The sequence below is a fragment of the Glandiceps talaboti genome, chromosome 14 (assembly GCF_964340395.1).
Source record: "Glandiceps talaboti chromosome 14, keGlaTala1.1, whole genome shotgun sequence".
In the NCBI taxonomy this organism is placed as follows: Eukaryota; Metazoa; Hemichordata; class Enteropneusta; family Spengelidae; genus Glandiceps; species Glandiceps talaboti.
The window spans coordinates 19,479,312-19,498,266 of NC_135562.1; the positions used below are offsets into that span (position 1 = coordinate 19,479,312).

The window sequence follows — 18,955 nt, forward strand, 5'->3', positions numbered from 1 at the left end:
ACTGACTATAGCTGACCATCTCATGAATTCCACACAAATAAAGTGCCTCTCTACCATCTCTAGATCTAGTCTGGATGCTAAAGTGGTAAATTGTAACAATAACGTACAGACACTAGATTATACATTTTTTGTGACTGATAATACAAATTACAAGGGTCAGTTACTCAATGTAGATACGTTAAAGTCACAAGGGTTCCTCAAAACTTGTCTCCAATAATGTGTGTACATTTACTTGGCTTTTGTGAAAAAATGATATGTGACAGTATTCAAATGAGAAGAAAAACAACACTGTATCAAAATCACACAACTGATGTTTGTGTATTTTAACTATTTAGCTGACAAATACACAAAAGTTAAAAAAGGATTAGTTCTCTGCACAATATTTATAAAGTTTAATATTATAAATCCATGATAACATCGATGGAAAACATTTTCTGTTTGCACCACACTTGTTAATACTTATACCATCTATATCAAGTGTAAAGGACTGGTATACTTTTTCATTTACTAACTGACCACATTAGAAAGGCCACATGCTACAATTGTAAATAAACCAATTGAAATAGTATACTTTTACACCTGATATGAATGCTATAAACACATATAGCACATAGAGAAAGTGCTTTACTTCAGTGTTACTCATTGTAATATGAATGCTATAAACAAGTGTAACACATAGAGAAAGTGCTTTACTTCAGTGTTACTCATTGTAATATGAATGCTATAAACAAGTGTAACACATAGAGAAAGTGCTTTACTTCAGTGTTACTCATTGTAATATGAATGCTATAAACAAGTGTAACACATAGAGAAAGTGCTTTACTTCAGTGTTACTCATTGTAATATGAATGCTATAAACAAGTGTAACACATAGAGACAGCGCTTTACTTCAGTGTTACTCATTGTAATATGAATGCTATAAACAAGTGTAACACATAGAGAAAGTGCTTTACTTCAGTGTTACTCATTGTAATATGAATGCTAAAAGTGTAACACATAGAGACAGCGCTTTACTTCAGTGTTACTCATTGTAATATGAATGCTATAAACAAGTGTAGCACATAGAGACAGTGCTTTACTTCAGTGTTACTCATTGTAATATGAATGCTACAAGCATGTGTAACACATAGAGACAGTGCTTTACTTCAGTGTTACTGGTTGTAATTTATGTCAGGTATAGAATTATGGCTAATACAATCATTACCTTCTAATAAAATAATGTTAGAAAGCACCATGGCAACATGATATCACCATGGCAACATGATAATCTCACCAGGTGAATAGGCAAGATACATATATCTCCTTTAGGGCCAGACCTACTTCACCACAGGGAAAAGTCTTAGGCCATAAACAAAAAGACCCATTTCTCATTCACGGCTACGTTTTTCACAATTGTTAGCAATCACTATGACAACCTGGTATCTGTGTGTGTGTGTGTGTGTGTGTGTGTGTGTGTGTGTGTGTGTGTGTGTGTGTGTGTGTGTGTGTGTGTGTGTGTGTGTGTGTGTGTGTGTGATATACTTCACTACTGGGTATAGGGCAAAATCTTAGACCATATAATTTATTTTGAAATCTGACATGTTGTTGAAAAAACAAGACCTTGTGAACAAATGGAATTCTATTTGAGTCACACAGTGGTATAATTATTCCATATATGGGTATCTTATTGTGCAGTACCAATCGATGATTTATAACTCAATGAGAGACAGAGTCACCACCAGACGTAGCCAAGCCTTAAACATGGCGGCTGCTGCTGCCCCCGACTCTGACAAGATTTTGGACAAAATTGATGACAATTTACTGTCTTGTTCTATCTGTCTGAAGCAGTACAAGAAACCTAAGATTATACCATGTAATCCTTTATATTTGAAACTTCATCAAATAAAATGCAAAAGTTCAAAGTTCACAATTGCTGAAACTATATGCTGAAACACTATAGAGAATCAGCAAGTTTCAAAAGTGAAAGAATGTTAACAACCTGTTTACTGTGACCTACATTCACTGTCAGGGAGTGAAACTACCTGACTTAATTCTGATAACATGGCTTATAATACAAACACAAGACTAAAAGCCAATGAGATGTGACAGACAAAACAAACACAAACATAGGTGGTCTTATTTCATATGCATAGTGTTGAAATACAAAATAGAAACATTCATAGGTTATGAATATATTAAAGGCAGCCATCTTGTCAGTCTGTCAACAATTCTACGAATTGTGACTCATTCACTCAGAGGCAGCCAAGCCTTCAACATGGCGGCTGCTGCTGCCCCTGACTCTGACAAGATTTTGGACAAAATTGATGACAATTTACTGTCTTGTTCTATCTGTCTGGAGCAGTACAAGAGTCCTAAGATTCTACCCTGTCTTCATACATTCTGTGAACAATGTCTGGTTACATTTGTGGAAAAGAAGAAAGGGGTGTTGTCCTGCCCGACCTGTTCTACACCTTGTCCTCTACCAAGTGGAGTGTCTGGCTTGAAAGCTAGTTTCTTTATCAACTCTCTAATGGAGATTGTAAAGCAAGGACCAATAGAAGTATCCAAACCTGGACTTTGTGAAGGATGTGAAGAAAATACAGCATCTCACAGGTGTGTAGATTGTAGTTTAAATTTCTGTCCCTCTTGTACAAAAACTCATAAAACTATACCTGCCACAAGAGGTCACCAGGTCATAACACTTGATGAGTACAAACAGTCAACCCCAGCCACTCGTCTCTCACACAATAAAGTATACTGCACTGTTCACCCTGAAAACGTTGTCAAATTCTACTGTGACACTTGCCAAGAAGCTGTCTGTTCTGACTGTACTGTGGTAGAACATCGCATTCCTGAACATGTACACAAAAGCCTACAAGTAGCAGCTGATGAATTCACTGTGCAACTTAAAGAAATGGTGTCAAAGGTCAAAGCGAAAGAAAAGGCAGCCAAGCGATGTAAACAAGAAGCTGAGCAAACTATAGATAAGTTGAAACAACAGTATCTTGATGAAAAAGAGAGTGTGAAAAAGAAAGCTGAAGAAATCATTCTAAAAGCACAGAGGGAGGAACAACGATTGGTGTCTGAGTTGGAGGCGGAGTATAGCAGGAAAATAAAGCAAGCTGAGGTTCAGTTAGATGATTGGGAAATGAAACATGGAAATATTTCCAGTACTGGCAGTTACCTAGAAACACTGGTGCACCATGGGAGTCCTGCTCAACTTGTGTCTACAAAGCAAGAAACTGTTTTCTGTATCAAAGAAATGGTTGCCTTGGAAACAGAATCTACCAGACCTATGTTTGTGCGATTCCAACCTGTAGAAGAAGGTGTCGAGCATGGAATGCTGGGATTGTTGAGATCTGATGTCTGTGTATCGCAGTGTACAGTTGAAAACATTCCAAAACACGTCGTCAAAGGTGATTCAGTCAATTTGGTCATCAGAACCAAAGACAATGAAGGTAGACAAGTTATTCCATATCAAGAAGTGAAAGTAGAGGTGAGGAGACCAGATGGATCACAGGAAGACATTCAAGTTACAGATAACAAAGATGGTACACACGCAGTGACAGTAACTGCACAAGATTTCGGTACATTGCAAGTGATTGTTACAGTGGGAGGGCAACCAACACCTGGCTCACCCTTTACTATACCTGTTAACAGACTGAAAACATTAGGTCGAATGGGGAGTGGTGAAGGTGAATTCAACAGACCAAGAAGAACAGTGCTTAGTAAACATGGAGACTTTATCACAGCTGATTCTGACAATCACAGAATTCAAATCACAGACCAGGATGGAAATTTCAAGTCAAGTTTCACATTTACTGATCAATTTCAGAAGCCATTTAAACCAATGGATATAGCCGTATCAGCTGATGATAAACTCTTTATGACAGACTGGGATAACAAACAGGTTGTTGTCAGTGATGAAAAGGGTCACTTAGTTAGATGTTTTGGGCAAAATAAAATAAAATACCCAAATGGGATAACCATAAGTCCTGTAGATGGATCTGTCTATGTAACAGACTGGGATGGAAAGTATTCAGTTACAGTCAAGGAAGGCCATTGTGTTATAAAATACACACAAGATGGTAAGTTTATCAATTCATTTGGAAAGTACGGCTTTAAGGAGGGAGAATTCCGAGGCCCCTCATCTGTTGTCATTAACAGTCAGGGTATAGTATTTGTATCTGACTATGACAATGACTGCATTCATGTTTTCAATGCAAACTGTCAGTACATGAATAAAATTGGACACAGTGGTACAGCTGATGGTGAGTTGTATGGTGTAACATGTATAGATACAGACAAAGATGGATATCTGTATGTCACTGATGTAGGGGATCGTATACAGAAGTTTAACAGCAGTGGTAGATTTATCTGTCGTATAGACAGTGAGGAGGATGGACTAAGTTCTCCTAAGGGTATCACAGTACTATCCAGTGGGTCTACATGTAGACTTGTTGTTGCTGACACTGGCAATCACTGCATTAAAGTATTTGCAGTGTAAGAGTAATCAGCATTGTAAAGTCAAAGACTGTATGTAATAACTCAAAGTGATGGACACAACAACCATCAGAGACAACATATATACATGTACAGATTGATGATATAAAGGTGTGTACTACATGTACACAGAAATACAGAGATTGATATATTGTGGATATACAAAGTGTATATTGTGTAATGTATTACTAATATGTATATGAAACATTAAGAGAAACTCAACAACGGTAACTTTATATTTGCAGTGTAAGAATAATTAGCATTGTAAAGTCAAAGACTGTATGTAATAACTCAAAGTGATGGACACAACAACCATCAGAGACAACATACTGTATATACATGATGTTATGTATAGAATGTGTACATGAAGTGTACATGTACATTGTGTGTGTATATGAAACATTCACACAAACTAAACAATGGTAACTTTTACTGTTTACTTGTCATATGTTCACAAATTTGAACAACTTTGTTTTTACTAATTCAAGTGCCAAACTAAGCTACAACACACCTCTATATAAACACATTTAGAATATGGTGTGATAATGTACTGTTGTACATTTTTCACAAAAAAATTCTATACTAGTGACAGATTCACACTGACTACTTTGTTCAAAATACATTTCCAAATTCTAGTTTCACAAGTGCATGGTTTTTCCCGATGTCAAGTATTTCAGATATCAGTATACTACCGGCTGTAGTGACAACTGTGTATTATATTGTATAAGGATGTGGAACATTGTTGGTACATGTACTATACAGTGTTTTTGTTATGGGTAGTAAGCAGATAAAATCTATCAGGGTTTCCTAATAATTTTACCAAGGTTCCCAAACAAAATTATGGTAGATTGTACAGGAAACTGTAACTTTTACCTTGTTCCCTCTTTCTGTTACTGGGGGTTCCCCAACCTTAGCAATAACACTGATATACAAACAGTTCCAACAGAATTTCAATATTTGTGGACGTCATATTTTACTTCTGAAAATGTTCACAGATGTACAATGTAGTTATTTTTTCATTCTTTTAATTCTATTTGGTTCCTGAACTGTTATTGTTTATATTATACTTTCATTTAACTAAGAACACAATAGTTGGGTTTTCACAGAAATTATGGATATTTCTATGCTGTAAAGGGACAATCACACAATGTAAAACAAGATCAGTAAACGTCCCTAAAATGGCTACTTTTTTACTTAAATGTACATTTATCATGGAGTGAGTTTTGAACACAGTACAGGTTTTATACTATAATTCATTGTGGAGTGAAAATATTGTAAGAAATAGCACCCGTATTTGAAAGTCACTCAAATCAAACTTCTTGAATAAACACACTGAGGTACAGATTAAATAGTCCACATTATTTTGTGATTTTGGGACTCAGTTACTGTTATTTGAATAACAAGTTTAGAAATGATAAATTCTTACTGTTGTTATGTTATACACAACACAATTCAATAAGATGAGAGCACTTTTGACTGCAAACTGTCAGTCTTGTTTACTATATGATAGATGGCGCTGTTCACACCATGGTTTATTTAGCATGGTGCTAGATTGTTAACTACAGTCATTGATGGTGTATACTCACATAGTCTCAACTAACTGTATCCAGTGGAGACAGTTAGAGCGCCACCAACGACTATTTTTACAATGTACCATGGTACTAGCACTGAACATGATTATTCATAGGAACAAAAGCTTGGACTATATATACATCTAAATGAGATGATTTTGGTGATTTGACAATTAAAACTGTAACTGTTTGAACTTTGTCCACATCAGTCACATTGGTTGATTTTTATGCAAGATAGCACAGACATTGTTTTAATTTACCCGCTACATAAACTTTAATCTCAGTATGGCACTTTAATCAAGACTCGAAATTAAAATTTGTCTTTAGTTTACCACTTTCCAAAACTGGTAACCAAGGGATGGTGACAATTGTCCCATATTCGTGAACTGAAAGCAGATGACAATATTTGGTGACATGTGTGTTTTGATAATACTTTCATTCAATTGTTGCACAATCAGTGGTACCCTGAGTGGACCACCAGCTGCAAATAATGGTAGTCAACTGGTAGTCTGTAGACATGGAACTACTATTATACATTTTGTGCCCTGATTTTATGACAGTTTTTATGTTGAGATTTATTCAGGTTTGTGTGACACCAGTTCATCTTATTAATTAACCCTGAATGATAACAAAATTGGAGACTGTATTTTGTAGATCTTATCAAGGTAGATTTAATACTGACATCTTGGTATGACTTTGTTTGAAACTTCAAATTATACTTGAAACACATAGAAATAACTGTTTGTACATATATTGATTTTAGACTTAGAGTGGAGTTAGAATGCAGAAGACAAAAAAACAAAAACACTAAAATATTGAAAAATATCATTCTAAATTGTAAATTTGAATATTTCCACTTTTGGAGATGTTTGTTTGTTACTGTGTTACCTGATTCTCAGAAATATGAAGACAAGCTTTTTGATATAATTTCATACAAGTTATGGAAAGTTAAACAAACTGCATTAAATCATACAGCACATTTCAAGTTACCATTCACTGGTTTGTCTCTCGTTGTTACAACTATACAGAAACTTACTGTAACTAGACACAGATATACTGGTACCAATGTTTTGATGTCTACATAGTGGCATTTTAGTTCATTTCATTTTTAGTCAAACATTAACAAGAAACTGTGTTCATTTAATCTCCCTATCTTAAAGTGTACAATGTGCAGTTTCGTATTGGTTTCTGTGTGAATGGAGCCAATGTATGGTAACTTGAAACGGGCTGTAATAGAGAAATTTCTAGAACAACTTTTGAAAAGATGAACCTTCAGTCATTATGATACAGCAAAAGTTGTGGTTCTTTAGAAATAAAGCATTTGTGATTTTTTTTAAATGTTGACAAATCAAAACTATGTCTGTGTGTCTGATTAATATTGTACTGAAATATATGTGATCTTACTTCATTATTCTTTCACGGCAAATATACCTAAATGAGGGACAACTTCAAAGTGATATTGCTTTGAACTCATGTGCAATGTAGGTGATGTCATGAACTCTGGGTTCTGTAGAGTAGTGTCATGATTTTATGGCATAACATTTTTTTATTTTTTTTTATTTATTTAATATTTATTTATTTATTTATATTTTTTATTGTTTATTTGTCTTTCACATACAGAGAAAACATCTCAGTGCAAAAGCACTATTCTTCCAATGACTGCTGTTGATAATTCATGAACCCAAAGTTAATGATAATTCCTTTATTTCCCAGAGTGGTATTCCCTATAACTGTAGATATTTAGAACTGTCAGTGATGTAACATGGTGAATAGAGAGTCAAATATACTTACATGGTATAATGATGCTAAGTGATTGGAAGTTGCTATAAGGAATGCTTGGTTTACCCCGGGGTGGTCTAAGTCATGTGTTACTGATGCTAATAATGCTGCCATCACCTCCAAAGGTGTGACCAGACCTGCTAACTGAAATCAAATCACAAACATAAAACAAAGTCAGTTTTACACCTACAAAAGTGTGACCAGAGAGACCTGCTAACAGAAATCAACAAAACAATTGGTTATTTATTAGTTTCCAATACAGTCAAGTCATGTATTACAACAACACATTCAACATTGATACATCACACTTCACCACATTATGTGAGCTGAGGCCAAGACTGTGAAGACCGCCCTCTAACAGAATATTAACTAAAACTTTTGTTTTTTGAGTGTCATCACTTTGAGGGCAACTCTACAAGTCCTGCATCAAAGTCTGGACATATACAGGACAAATCTACACCTCCCATTGATATTGGTAAGTTGAAAACTATAAACATTACAATGGTATCTTGATCTCTAGGTTTTTCTATAAAATGATAAGATCCTGTACTTTGTCGTTTAGTACACAGGGTGAATATAACTACACAAATATCACTATTATGTAAATGAGGCTTACAGGAATAACATTAACTGGAAGTAAAGTTAAAGTGGCCATATGGATGAGGATTGGGTAGTAGTTGGGTAATTTGGATTTTTAATTCATAAAACAATTTTATTATGGCTTCCTACCTGAAAAATCAATGTGACACAACACTGACCAGGTCTGTGTTTTTAACTTTATACATATAAAGTGATATTTCATAATAGGTGTGTGTATATGACCAGGGCTACTATCTTTGAGGCTCCAGCATATAGTGAAGAAGAGTCAAATTCTCCAAATAAATTTGTATGAGAAAATGTTCAACTTTTTGTCTATCTACAGAGACTTGACACAGTTGTGTTTTCTTTGAAGTAAACCAACAATGGCTGCAATGTATGTCAGTAATTGTCTTACAGTTGTTTTCTTTTCTTTCTTTTGTCTTGTAGATCAAATCCAGTATTAGATTGATAAATAAACATCTGCAGATATCAATCTTATAGCTTTTGACTTCATCCAACAGGCACAAGGACAGGAATGCACACAGACATAGGCATACACATACATACACACATGCATATAAATACATACCACACATGTGCACAGACAAAATGCAAAGTAGGTGTTTAATTTTTTAATTTTTGTTTAATTTTCGTTTCATTTTATTCTGTATCATTTCATTTCATCTTTACAGACAGACAGACAGACACGTCCATACATTCAGAAGTACTCCTTTCCATGTTGCTACCGCTATTGTTAACAATAAAATGAAGACCATACTTACTAGATGTTCTTGCAGGTAACAGTGCATAGCCTGGGTAACATCAGCTGCATGAATTGCATTGTGATAAGGATTCTTACAGTGATAACCTTCTTCAATTAACGCTGTGGAAAGATAAACAATGATTACAATATGATATCTAAGTGTGGTTAACATAACATTATCTTACATTTTATACAATATAATGTGTAAGAATCAGCAAAGTATAATGTGGTTGAAAATTTTCAACTATTTGAATCATCCGCTGGGATATCATGCAAGTACAGCACCCTCTAGTGGCCACTTTGCATATTCTTTTGTCTTTCCAATAACCTAAGTATGTTGTGCTGTCTTCTTTATTGTAAATATACACACATGTAGTACTTACCTAGACATTTCATAAGCCTGATCATATCAAGCTGGAAGTATTCTATTAAGTTATACTCATGGAATAGATACAATGAAACGTAAAACAAAGACCGGCCTGTAAAATAAATCCAAATAGTTAGATTAGATCACTGATAAATTAGAGAATGGAGAAAAATTATCATTCACTTCATCAACAATTTTAGAAAATGGTATTATGATTCATATTGTCATGACAAAGGTATTCATAAGAAACTGTATATTAAATGTCCGTCATTATTGCATATTCATAGTTACGTATTTCATATATATACATCCATCCGTCCATCCATACATCCACACACACACACACACACACACACACACACACACACACTTGTACATACATACGTACAAACTTATGTACGTACGTACATACATACATACACACATATATATACACATACATATGTACATCTATATGTACGTACGTACATACACACACTCACAAACACACATACATACATACATACATACATACATACACACACATATATACACACATACATGTACGTACGTACGTACACACACACACGCACTCACACACACACACACACACACACACACACACACACACACACACACTTACCATTTGTGAGCTGGTTCAAGTAAAATACGTCCCAATCCCAGTTTCCTATATGTGATAGTACACACTGTAATCAAAACAGAAGACATTCACTTGATGAATATCACTATAAATATATTATACATATCATGAACACATCACAATAATACATTATTATTATCACATTATATTGGTCAAAAAAAGAGATGAAATGAAAGCTGCACTAGCTGCAACTGAGACGTTTTTTTGACATTGTTGGACAGGATGAGTTATTCACCACGAGATAGATTGAAACAGCAGAACCTGGTGACATAGATACACACTGCTAGGACAGAGAATGACCAGAGTATACGTGTACATTCATGTATATTCCATATTTTTTGTTCAACTTGCCTCGGTGTATGCTATAAAGTATAAAAGTTTGATGCAATTTGAGATAAAAACGTGATCAAATATGAGATCCAGACTGCGTTAGAATGAATCTCTAAGTATTCTGTATATCAGCTCAATCATATCAACCGTAAGTCTTGTCTAAAATAGACTGTTTATCCTTCATGGCCTTTCTGACTAACATTTGGTATTTGCAAAGTATTTAGGAAAGCCCATCAACAAAGTCAGCTCCTGTCATTTTTTAATCACTGCCTGGAAGGAATCAGAGAGCATTACACACAATCAGCTGATTGATAATATTGTCATGACGTCATTACCATATGTCAAAGGTCATACAACCCTGGGCAGGATTTATCCCTTGAGTAGAGAAATCAGTTTCAAGACTCCCATCACATGCACAGATCAGTTTCAAGGCTCCCCTAATCACACACAACTATGATTAGGCCATATAAAATTTTATCTATGAATCTCCCAACATGCATTTAAAAATTAGGCTAAACATATAAAATTAGAGTGGTGATAAATTTCTTTAATTTTTTGTTTCTATTCATTTTTTTTTTGTTTATGAAATTCAATCTCATTATTGGATGATAATCTGCTGTGACATTACAACACTATTTGTTTCATGATTTGCAATGACTCTTGTTCTGACTCGTGTCACTATGGAAACAGCACTCACAGTAAAATGGTGAACAAAGAGGTGATATCGCATAATAACATCATTATATAATAATTAATATGTACATGTACATATCCTTGCATTTAGTATAGAAACCTTAAGAAGCAATTTTTACAAGATTTTCTCCTCATTACTGGAGTACTATAGTTCCCAAACATTAGCAAAAGCTCAGTACAATGTACATGTTGTAATACTAATATGCATATTTATACATTGAAAGTTTTGCCAGCTTTTCTCCATGCTTCCCGTTACCATAGTTCCCAAATCTTAAACACTATATACATGTATCCAAGCATACTGTCAGTGTCAGAGTTCCTTTGATGCAATGACAATCATTGACTACTTGACAACCATAGAGAACCAAATATGTATTTTATTGTGGCTTCTTTAGCCAAAATGTTGTGACCATGCAATGACAATCACTGACTGCTTGACAACCTGTAAACAAGCCTCCACCATAGATGGCAAAATGTTGAAATGTACAACACCCTGGAGACACTGCAATTGACGTCATCCAACCATCTCAAGGGTATTCAATGATTTATCAATTAATCTGACCACATTCATAGAATATGTCAAACTAACAAATATTCAACATGATAATTCTCCTTAATGTTAACTGCCGGCTTTATGCCAAACAATATTATATATCATTGAACCCAAAAAATGAAATATTAATTTTTAATATAAAATCTACGTTTTATTAATTCTATGTGGTGTACAGGGTACATATGAATTTAATACCATTGCAGATTAAACATGTAATATTTAAAATGCAATTAATTTAGATGGTTCATAAATTCATGATTATTATGAGTACTTTGACCTAATATTACATAGTCTAAATACACTACATATGTTTTGTTGGTTGGTGGATTTTATTTTGAGTTTCATATCCCAAATATGATTAAACTTTGATAACATCTAATGTACTTCTCAGTTCTGTATATACATTATGTTTATGGTATGGTTCTAGAAACCTGGTAACAGAGAGAGGGAAATCTGCAAAAAATCTACTGTTTCCTCTTTATATTCAGTGTTTTGCTAAAGTTTAACGAAAAACAGGAGGGGGGGGGTATAGTAAAATTTACAAAGTTTCCTACACATCATTAGACATTTTAGAACCTGGGTAACAGAACGGGGGAATTAATTCAGAAAGATGTACAAACTAAATGCTATATCATGTTAAATTACATTTTGGTAGGACCCCCTCCCCTTCCTCCCAATTCTTTTGATGCGAAATAAGACCCTTACCCCCTTGATGCGAAAAAAAAGACATTAGGAATCACTGAGTTTTCATTTACATGTAACAAGGATGTCTAGATGATTGTAAGAACTTTACGGTAGAATTCCCTACCTCAGATATATTTCATTTATTTCATTTATTTTATTCCTACAAATATGAATATATATGATAATAAAATACATGATACCAGAAGAAAGTGATACTCAAATAATAATATTAATGTATTCATCTTTACAACGTTTCTGTTAAAGGCCAGAGTTTTAATCCCTGGTTCTCACATTTGTGTTACCGTATCATTTTGAGTTATAAGGATTATTATTTTGTTCTGGATCAATTTTTTCCAAAGCTCTGCCAGACACCTGGTTTACACAAATTTGTTAATTTTCATCTGAAATACAATGTAGGCTTGTAAGGACATTATTAACCCTTACAATGCCATGCCTGCATATAACACAGACAGTAATGTCCCTTCCGAGTTCCCAGGCCACGTCTCCATATATATGCAGACAGTATGTTCATTCCGAGTTCGCAGGCCACATCTGCATATATATATATATTGAGGCAATATATTCCTTCTGAGTTCCCTGGCTACATCTGCATATATGCATACAAGTATATTCATTTGCATAAGCCCAATTTTCACATCTTCACCTCATATCTGAGAAAATTTGTATTAATTTGACAATATATGTGTTAAGTGTGGATAAGCAAAAAATTGGATTGACTGTATGTTTTATTATCCTTTCAAGTTAAAAGTTGATAATAGGGAACTTGCAATCCAGACTGAGATTATCTGTGGTTATTGCAATACCTAATCTGGAGCTACCGATAAAATAAACCTCACACAATGGTCAGGATAACTATGAATTGATCATTTGTGGTTAAAAACAATGTAATAATGTCATTTGCAATGCCTATTGATTAGTATTTATTATCACATTTCCCATGATGCAACATTCAACATGGCGGGTTTGCAAGTTCCTTATAGTAGATAAATAGATACTACTCTGTAGTGGAAAAAGTCCTTGGCCTAAAGAGTCTTTTGCTTGAAAAGTCAATGGCATCTTAAGGGGTTAAATAAAGGTAAACTAATCCATAACCTGCACACAAAAGTACCAATGGTAAAATATACCTGAGTTCCCAAGTCACTTTATTGGGGAGGAGTTTCCAAAATACAATTATAATACAATATGTGATAACTAAGTCACTTTTTAAATAAATGATTTTTCATTTCTGTTTAATACTGGGGTTGCAAAATCTAGACGGATACTTTTGTTGGTGTTGAAGTATATTTGTTCAAGATGTTAATAAATAAATAAATAAAAAATCAAACACTATGTAAACAAACAAATAAATAAAGACAAATCATCTACTATGTAAAAAAATAAATAAATAAATAAATAAATACAACTCATATACTATGTATAACATGGTTTATATTTTCACTCTGAAATAGTTTTTCCAAAGTATTTTTCTACCTGCGTGTAAATGCGTTATATTCTCTTGCATTTTGTTTTTGTTTTTGTTTTTTTTGTCATTTTTTTCCCTTTCAGCAGCATAAGGGTGTACTGTTCTGAATGACATTAATACTAAATGTTACTTTCTAGAAATTTTGGAAAATAAATTAAAATATTTCTTTATTCATGCACTGCCTCATTCATTTCTGGAATGTCTGTTTGCTGTGTAAACGCCTTGATGGTTGTCATTAGTGATGTCAGGAGAGAGGATGCAAACCATAAACCAAAATGAACTATAGAGGGCGTAGTTTCAAATCAGCCACTACCATGTAGTATTTTGTGTCCAAATTCTGCGTGTGACAAAATACACACTGAAGATTTACTACTGTGGAAAAGTAGCTTTATAAGTTAGACACTGAAACAATTGTTCAATGCAGTAGTTGATACAAGTGGGTGATGGCAGTAGTGCCTCAGTTGTGTAAATCTAATCACCCACAGGAACACTGGTCCTCAAAAAAGTCCCCAAAAATAGAATCTACAAGATATTAATGAAAGTAATAATTTTCTTAGTTTCGTGATCAAGATTTTTTGCATAGTTTCATTTTCATCCTATTTCATTTGTACAGAGCTATATGTATGTTTCATAGCTATTAACGTTATTGCATTACATGTTGATAACTTTTTATTAGTTTCATTTACACCAGTCTCAATTTGACCTTTATTTTACATAATGCAAAGGATTATTTAAATAGAATTTAAATTTGTAAAGGATTACGTGGATTATTAGGCTTGTTTATCATCTTTTCTCATTTTTTTTTCATTTTATGATGAAACAATTCCTTTTCCGGAGACACAATAATAGAGAAAACTTAAATTTTCCGATACCATTTCCAAATATTTGTCGTCATTCTGCCAAGGAATATATGAGTAACCAAAAGGGCCTTGTTGCTATGGGTTACCAGATGAGTAGCTACAAAACCAGTATTTTCCAGATGAATTAAGAAAATAATGTCAATCTAGAAATTTGGCTAAAGACTAATTTTTGCTTCTTTCTGTGGACAACAAAAATGCAAAAATAAGTAGCGACTAAAATGCCTCCTTGTATCAGTCTAACATGAAAATTAGTCTTTGGGAATTAGCTATATAATAGTTAGACTGGAAAAGTGCAAGTTTCTAGTGATGAAAATATCTATGTTTACATGTACAGTCTGCACAAGTATATTTCATGGAAAATTTGGAAAAAAAAATATGCTTGAGAATGTTTTGATTTCCGCCAAACTAAAATAACTACATTTGTATATCTAGTCTAATGGCATACATGCCGATTGTCGTGACTGAACAATTGAGCTATAAATCGCATATATTTTGTTTGATTGTGTTCAACTTACCTTGTGCGAAGGATAGTTAATATTTCCACACGATGTTTTCAATTGCAAATGAAATACATGTCAACCACACGCTGAACAACAGCACAGATGTTTGATCAAATTTACATTAATGTAAGAAGAAGAAAAGAAAACCTAGTTTGTTTTGTTGTTGGCCTAGATTGTGTGACAGCTATACCTGGAAGGATTGATTGATTTATTGATGTCTAATGGCTGATATGTGACCATCATTATAATATCTCACACCGCTTTCAACTCGCCCTTTTATTTATTTCCTATTGCAAATTTTAACTAAGTAGAAGCTTATATTTGTTTTCTTAGAAAGACAAGTTTTATTTCTTAAATACAGTTTCAGGTATTTTTTAACACTTTTACAATATGGATTGTTCGGCCAATTTGTATTAACTCCTCTGAATTTTCAGTACTACATGTACTGGGGTTCCACTGCATTTTTCAATTTTTAATTCTTTTTGATCGTTTTGTCACAAGCTAGTCTGCCATTTGGCTTTATTACAATAGGAAGTAGGATTGTTTTTTCAAATTTGACAGTGGGGCTGAGCATTTAAAAAATTTCACTCTTTAGGTTTTCATGGTTTACATTCAATGACTTTCCAGGAATGGTTTGAAATTCTGAGATTAATTCAAAAGTCTTTCCAGGAATGGGTTGAAATTCCGGGATTAAGTTAGTGGGCTTTCTAGGAAAGGTTGCACTCTACTACTCGCTACAAATTTTCCATTAATATATATACACATACACAAAAAAGAGTGGGGAAATCTTATAAATCCACAGTAGTACATTATAATCCCGATAGCAGTTTCTCGGAATGGCCTGCTTGCTGTCTCTTACTTTCCCAGTATGTGGAAACCGATACTTTGCATGTAATTCCTAGAAGTAAAGACAATGATAGACAAGACTGTCATTTGCCTAGGAGTTCCTGGAAGCTACAACATTGTAGGCCTGGGGTAGTGTACAATTTGTAACTACAACTGTATAGGATAATTGTCATAATAGAGAGACTGCATACATGTATAAAGTAAATTGACAACATTCATACAATACATGTACTGCTTCCCAAGGAAACTTTGGTCACTATGTCAACTTTATAAAACTAATCAGTGCCAACACAGAGTACTTCACAGATTGACTGTCAATTTGTATAAAATTATGTCAGTGATACATATCATTAGTCTATAGACAGTCTATAGTCTATACATATTCTAGTCTAGATATAGTCTATAGAGTCATGTAGTCTATAATAAACAAATTACTTACTTTGTTAACTTTACAACTCCACTAACTGTAACCAAAGTATTATTTTTTTCAATCCAAAAGCTAACAATTCACATAATTATGGAAAAATTGTTGAAATACCAGTAATTAGACATTGTTCTTTATACCATGCACAAGTCAGGTTCAACAAAAAACACATCACGCCAACACATGTCTACGTCATTGGGGAAATAAAGTCTAAATATCAATTAGCAATCAAAGGTTTATTTTAACTAGCTAGACTATAGTAAGAAGTTGAAATTGTGATTTATTAATGACACTGAATTTTGCCTGTGAACCCCCCAAAAAACAATTTCAATTTTCATTTGATATATTTCTTCCTCAGCTGTGTACATGACGTATACTGCTAGTGCTTCACAAATATTAGTCCAGTTGCCAGAGGGTCTTTTTTGGGGTGAACCTTGCAATGTGAGTTATATAATGTTTTTTTGCAGATTCCACCTCAGAATGGTGTCTTGATAACATATCTGACAGGTGTCACTCGTGCACCCTTGGGCATTTTGTTACATTGCGAGAAAACTGAAATGTCATGTATTGCTATTGGTTCACATGGGTTTTCGGTAGGGTCAATATTTAAATGACTATAAAACTATGTCAAAGTCAAGTCAAAGTCATATCTAAAGCTTACATACAACATGTACTACATTTATATCTTATGAATTATCATCAATCGTCTCAACAAAACTCAACAGGTTTCCAAAGTTCTGACTAATTTTTTAAAATGTTTATGTTAGTATGTTCATACTGGTTTTCACAAACCACCATACTGGTATTCTGTATGTGCTGCATAGATAAGTAATCATAACCTACATACATGATCTATATTGAGTACTAAGAATACCTAGAATAGAACAGTTGATCAATAATGAACTCTGCACTGCTCTCCTTCAAAATATTTGTGCAATACCGGGGTATTTGTGTGTTTTGATTGGAACTAAATGTCAGAACTATAAATGGCTTACTTCTAGGGTTGTGTTTATTTTCTTGTTATTGTTTTTAAGATGTGCAATATGTGATAATAAACTTATCATTTCCTAAAATACAAGAGAACTATGAATTGCTACATTGTTCAGATTTCACTTTATGCAGTGACAGACTAAAAATTTAATTTAGATTTAGAAACGATTCCAAGCCAAATGGTGGCTACAGTTTTTGTAAATTTTTTCCTGTCAAAAAGAACACAAATTTGTAAATGCCATGACCCTAATCATATGAGAGATCCCATGATGCATCAGTACAAGTGTGGTATACTCTTACTACATTGTGTATTTCACTCTATTTTTATATTATATTTGTACATTTTGATACTGTGGAATACTAAACTCCCACTTGGAATATATTTTCACTGTTTCCATAATTTGGTGTAGGTGTTTTTAGCTTGAAATCCCTTGACAGTACTTTTCATTCATAGACACCCTACAGAGTTTCCCAAGTAAGTGCAAAAAAGGTTTAGGCAGTTCACACAATTTTTATTTTCAGTGATAATAAAATCAATTGAAAATAAAGTATTTGACAGTACAGTGTACATTGTAGATAAGTTTGTAAATACTAAATGTATGTTTGATTATTTCTGCATGGCAATAAACATTATTACATTTTTGTATTAACATATTACTATATGTGTCCTGGGCAACTTTTAGTTTCAAGCTGTGGTATATTTCTTCAAGATAGAGCAGCTTACAATATCCTGTCCTTATATATACTACCTATTGCTTCAAAACCACTACAGTCTAGTTTTAAAGGGGAACACAACTCCACGAAATAGTGACATTTTCATATAAAATAAGTCATGGGTTCTGGAGAATCATTTCATGATTTTTACATCACCCATCACGAAAACATTAAGTTGATTTTGTGCATCTATTGGGTATCTTTGCCATGGGCTATTGCATCATGGGAGATAGCAGTAATACATTATTCAATGGTTGAACACTGAATATTCATAACAGCTGTTTTACACTGGTGTACAGCACTTTGTATTTGTGAAAATTCAGTGTTCAACCATTGAATAATGTATTTCTGCTATCTCCAATGATGCAATGGCCCATAGCGCAGATACCATATGAATGCATAAGATAAACTTGGTGTTTCTTTGAAATCGGAAATAATTGTTGGCAAGGACTAATAATAAAATGTGTGGTTCCAATTACGTTCAAGTTTAGAATAGGTGGGGGTACGCAGATTTTTTTTGTTTATGTTTGAGTGTCTAGTTCATGTAGTTATGTTTTCCATTGTTTTCCAAATGGTCTCTGTGTTATTGGTTTCTTCCCATCAGATATACAGCCATTACAGATTGGAAGAACAGTGTTATAGTTTCTTTTTAAGTGGATGTCAGTTTCCGCATCAACTATTCCTGACGAGACTTCCA

At 33.8% G+C, this 18,955-nt stretch overlaps 2 protein-coding genes across 2 annotated transcripts in view; one reads left to right on the plus strand and one right to left on the minus strand.

Annotated features, from left to right (window-relative positions):
* The window catches only part of LOC144445719 (uncharacterized), a 72,073-nt gene that overhangs the window by 10,728 nt on the left and 42,390 nt on the right, over positions 1-18,955 (minus strand). Inside the window, exons 5-8 of the mRNA XM_078135361.1 lie at positions 10,164-10,227; positions 9,558-9,653; positions 9,194-9,294; positions 7,845-7,976 (exon numbers count right to left, since the gene is read on the minus strand). Coding sequence (XP_077991487.1) covers positions 7,845-7,976; positions 9,194-9,294; positions 9,558-9,653; positions 10,164-10,227 — 393 coding nt within the window. The remainder of the gene's footprint in view (positions 1-7,844; positions 7,977-9,193; positions 9,295-9,557; positions 9,654-10,163; positions 10,228-18,955) is intronic.
* On the plus strand, positions 2,243-6,856 carry LOC144445720 (tripartite motif-containing protein 2-like). Its single transcript, XM_078135362.1, has one exon. The coding sequence runs from the start codon at positions 2,255-2,257 to the stop codon at positions 4,484-4,486; it is 2,232 nt and encodes a 743-aa protein (XP_077991488.1). The 5' UTR covers positions 2,243-2,254; the 3' UTR covers positions 4,487-6,856.

Excerpts from the sequence above, each read along its gene's own strand:
- LOC144445720 (XM_078135362.1), top strand. The coding sequence starts at position 2,255 with ATGGCGGCTGCTGCTGCCCCTGACTCTGACAAGATTTTGGACAAAATT.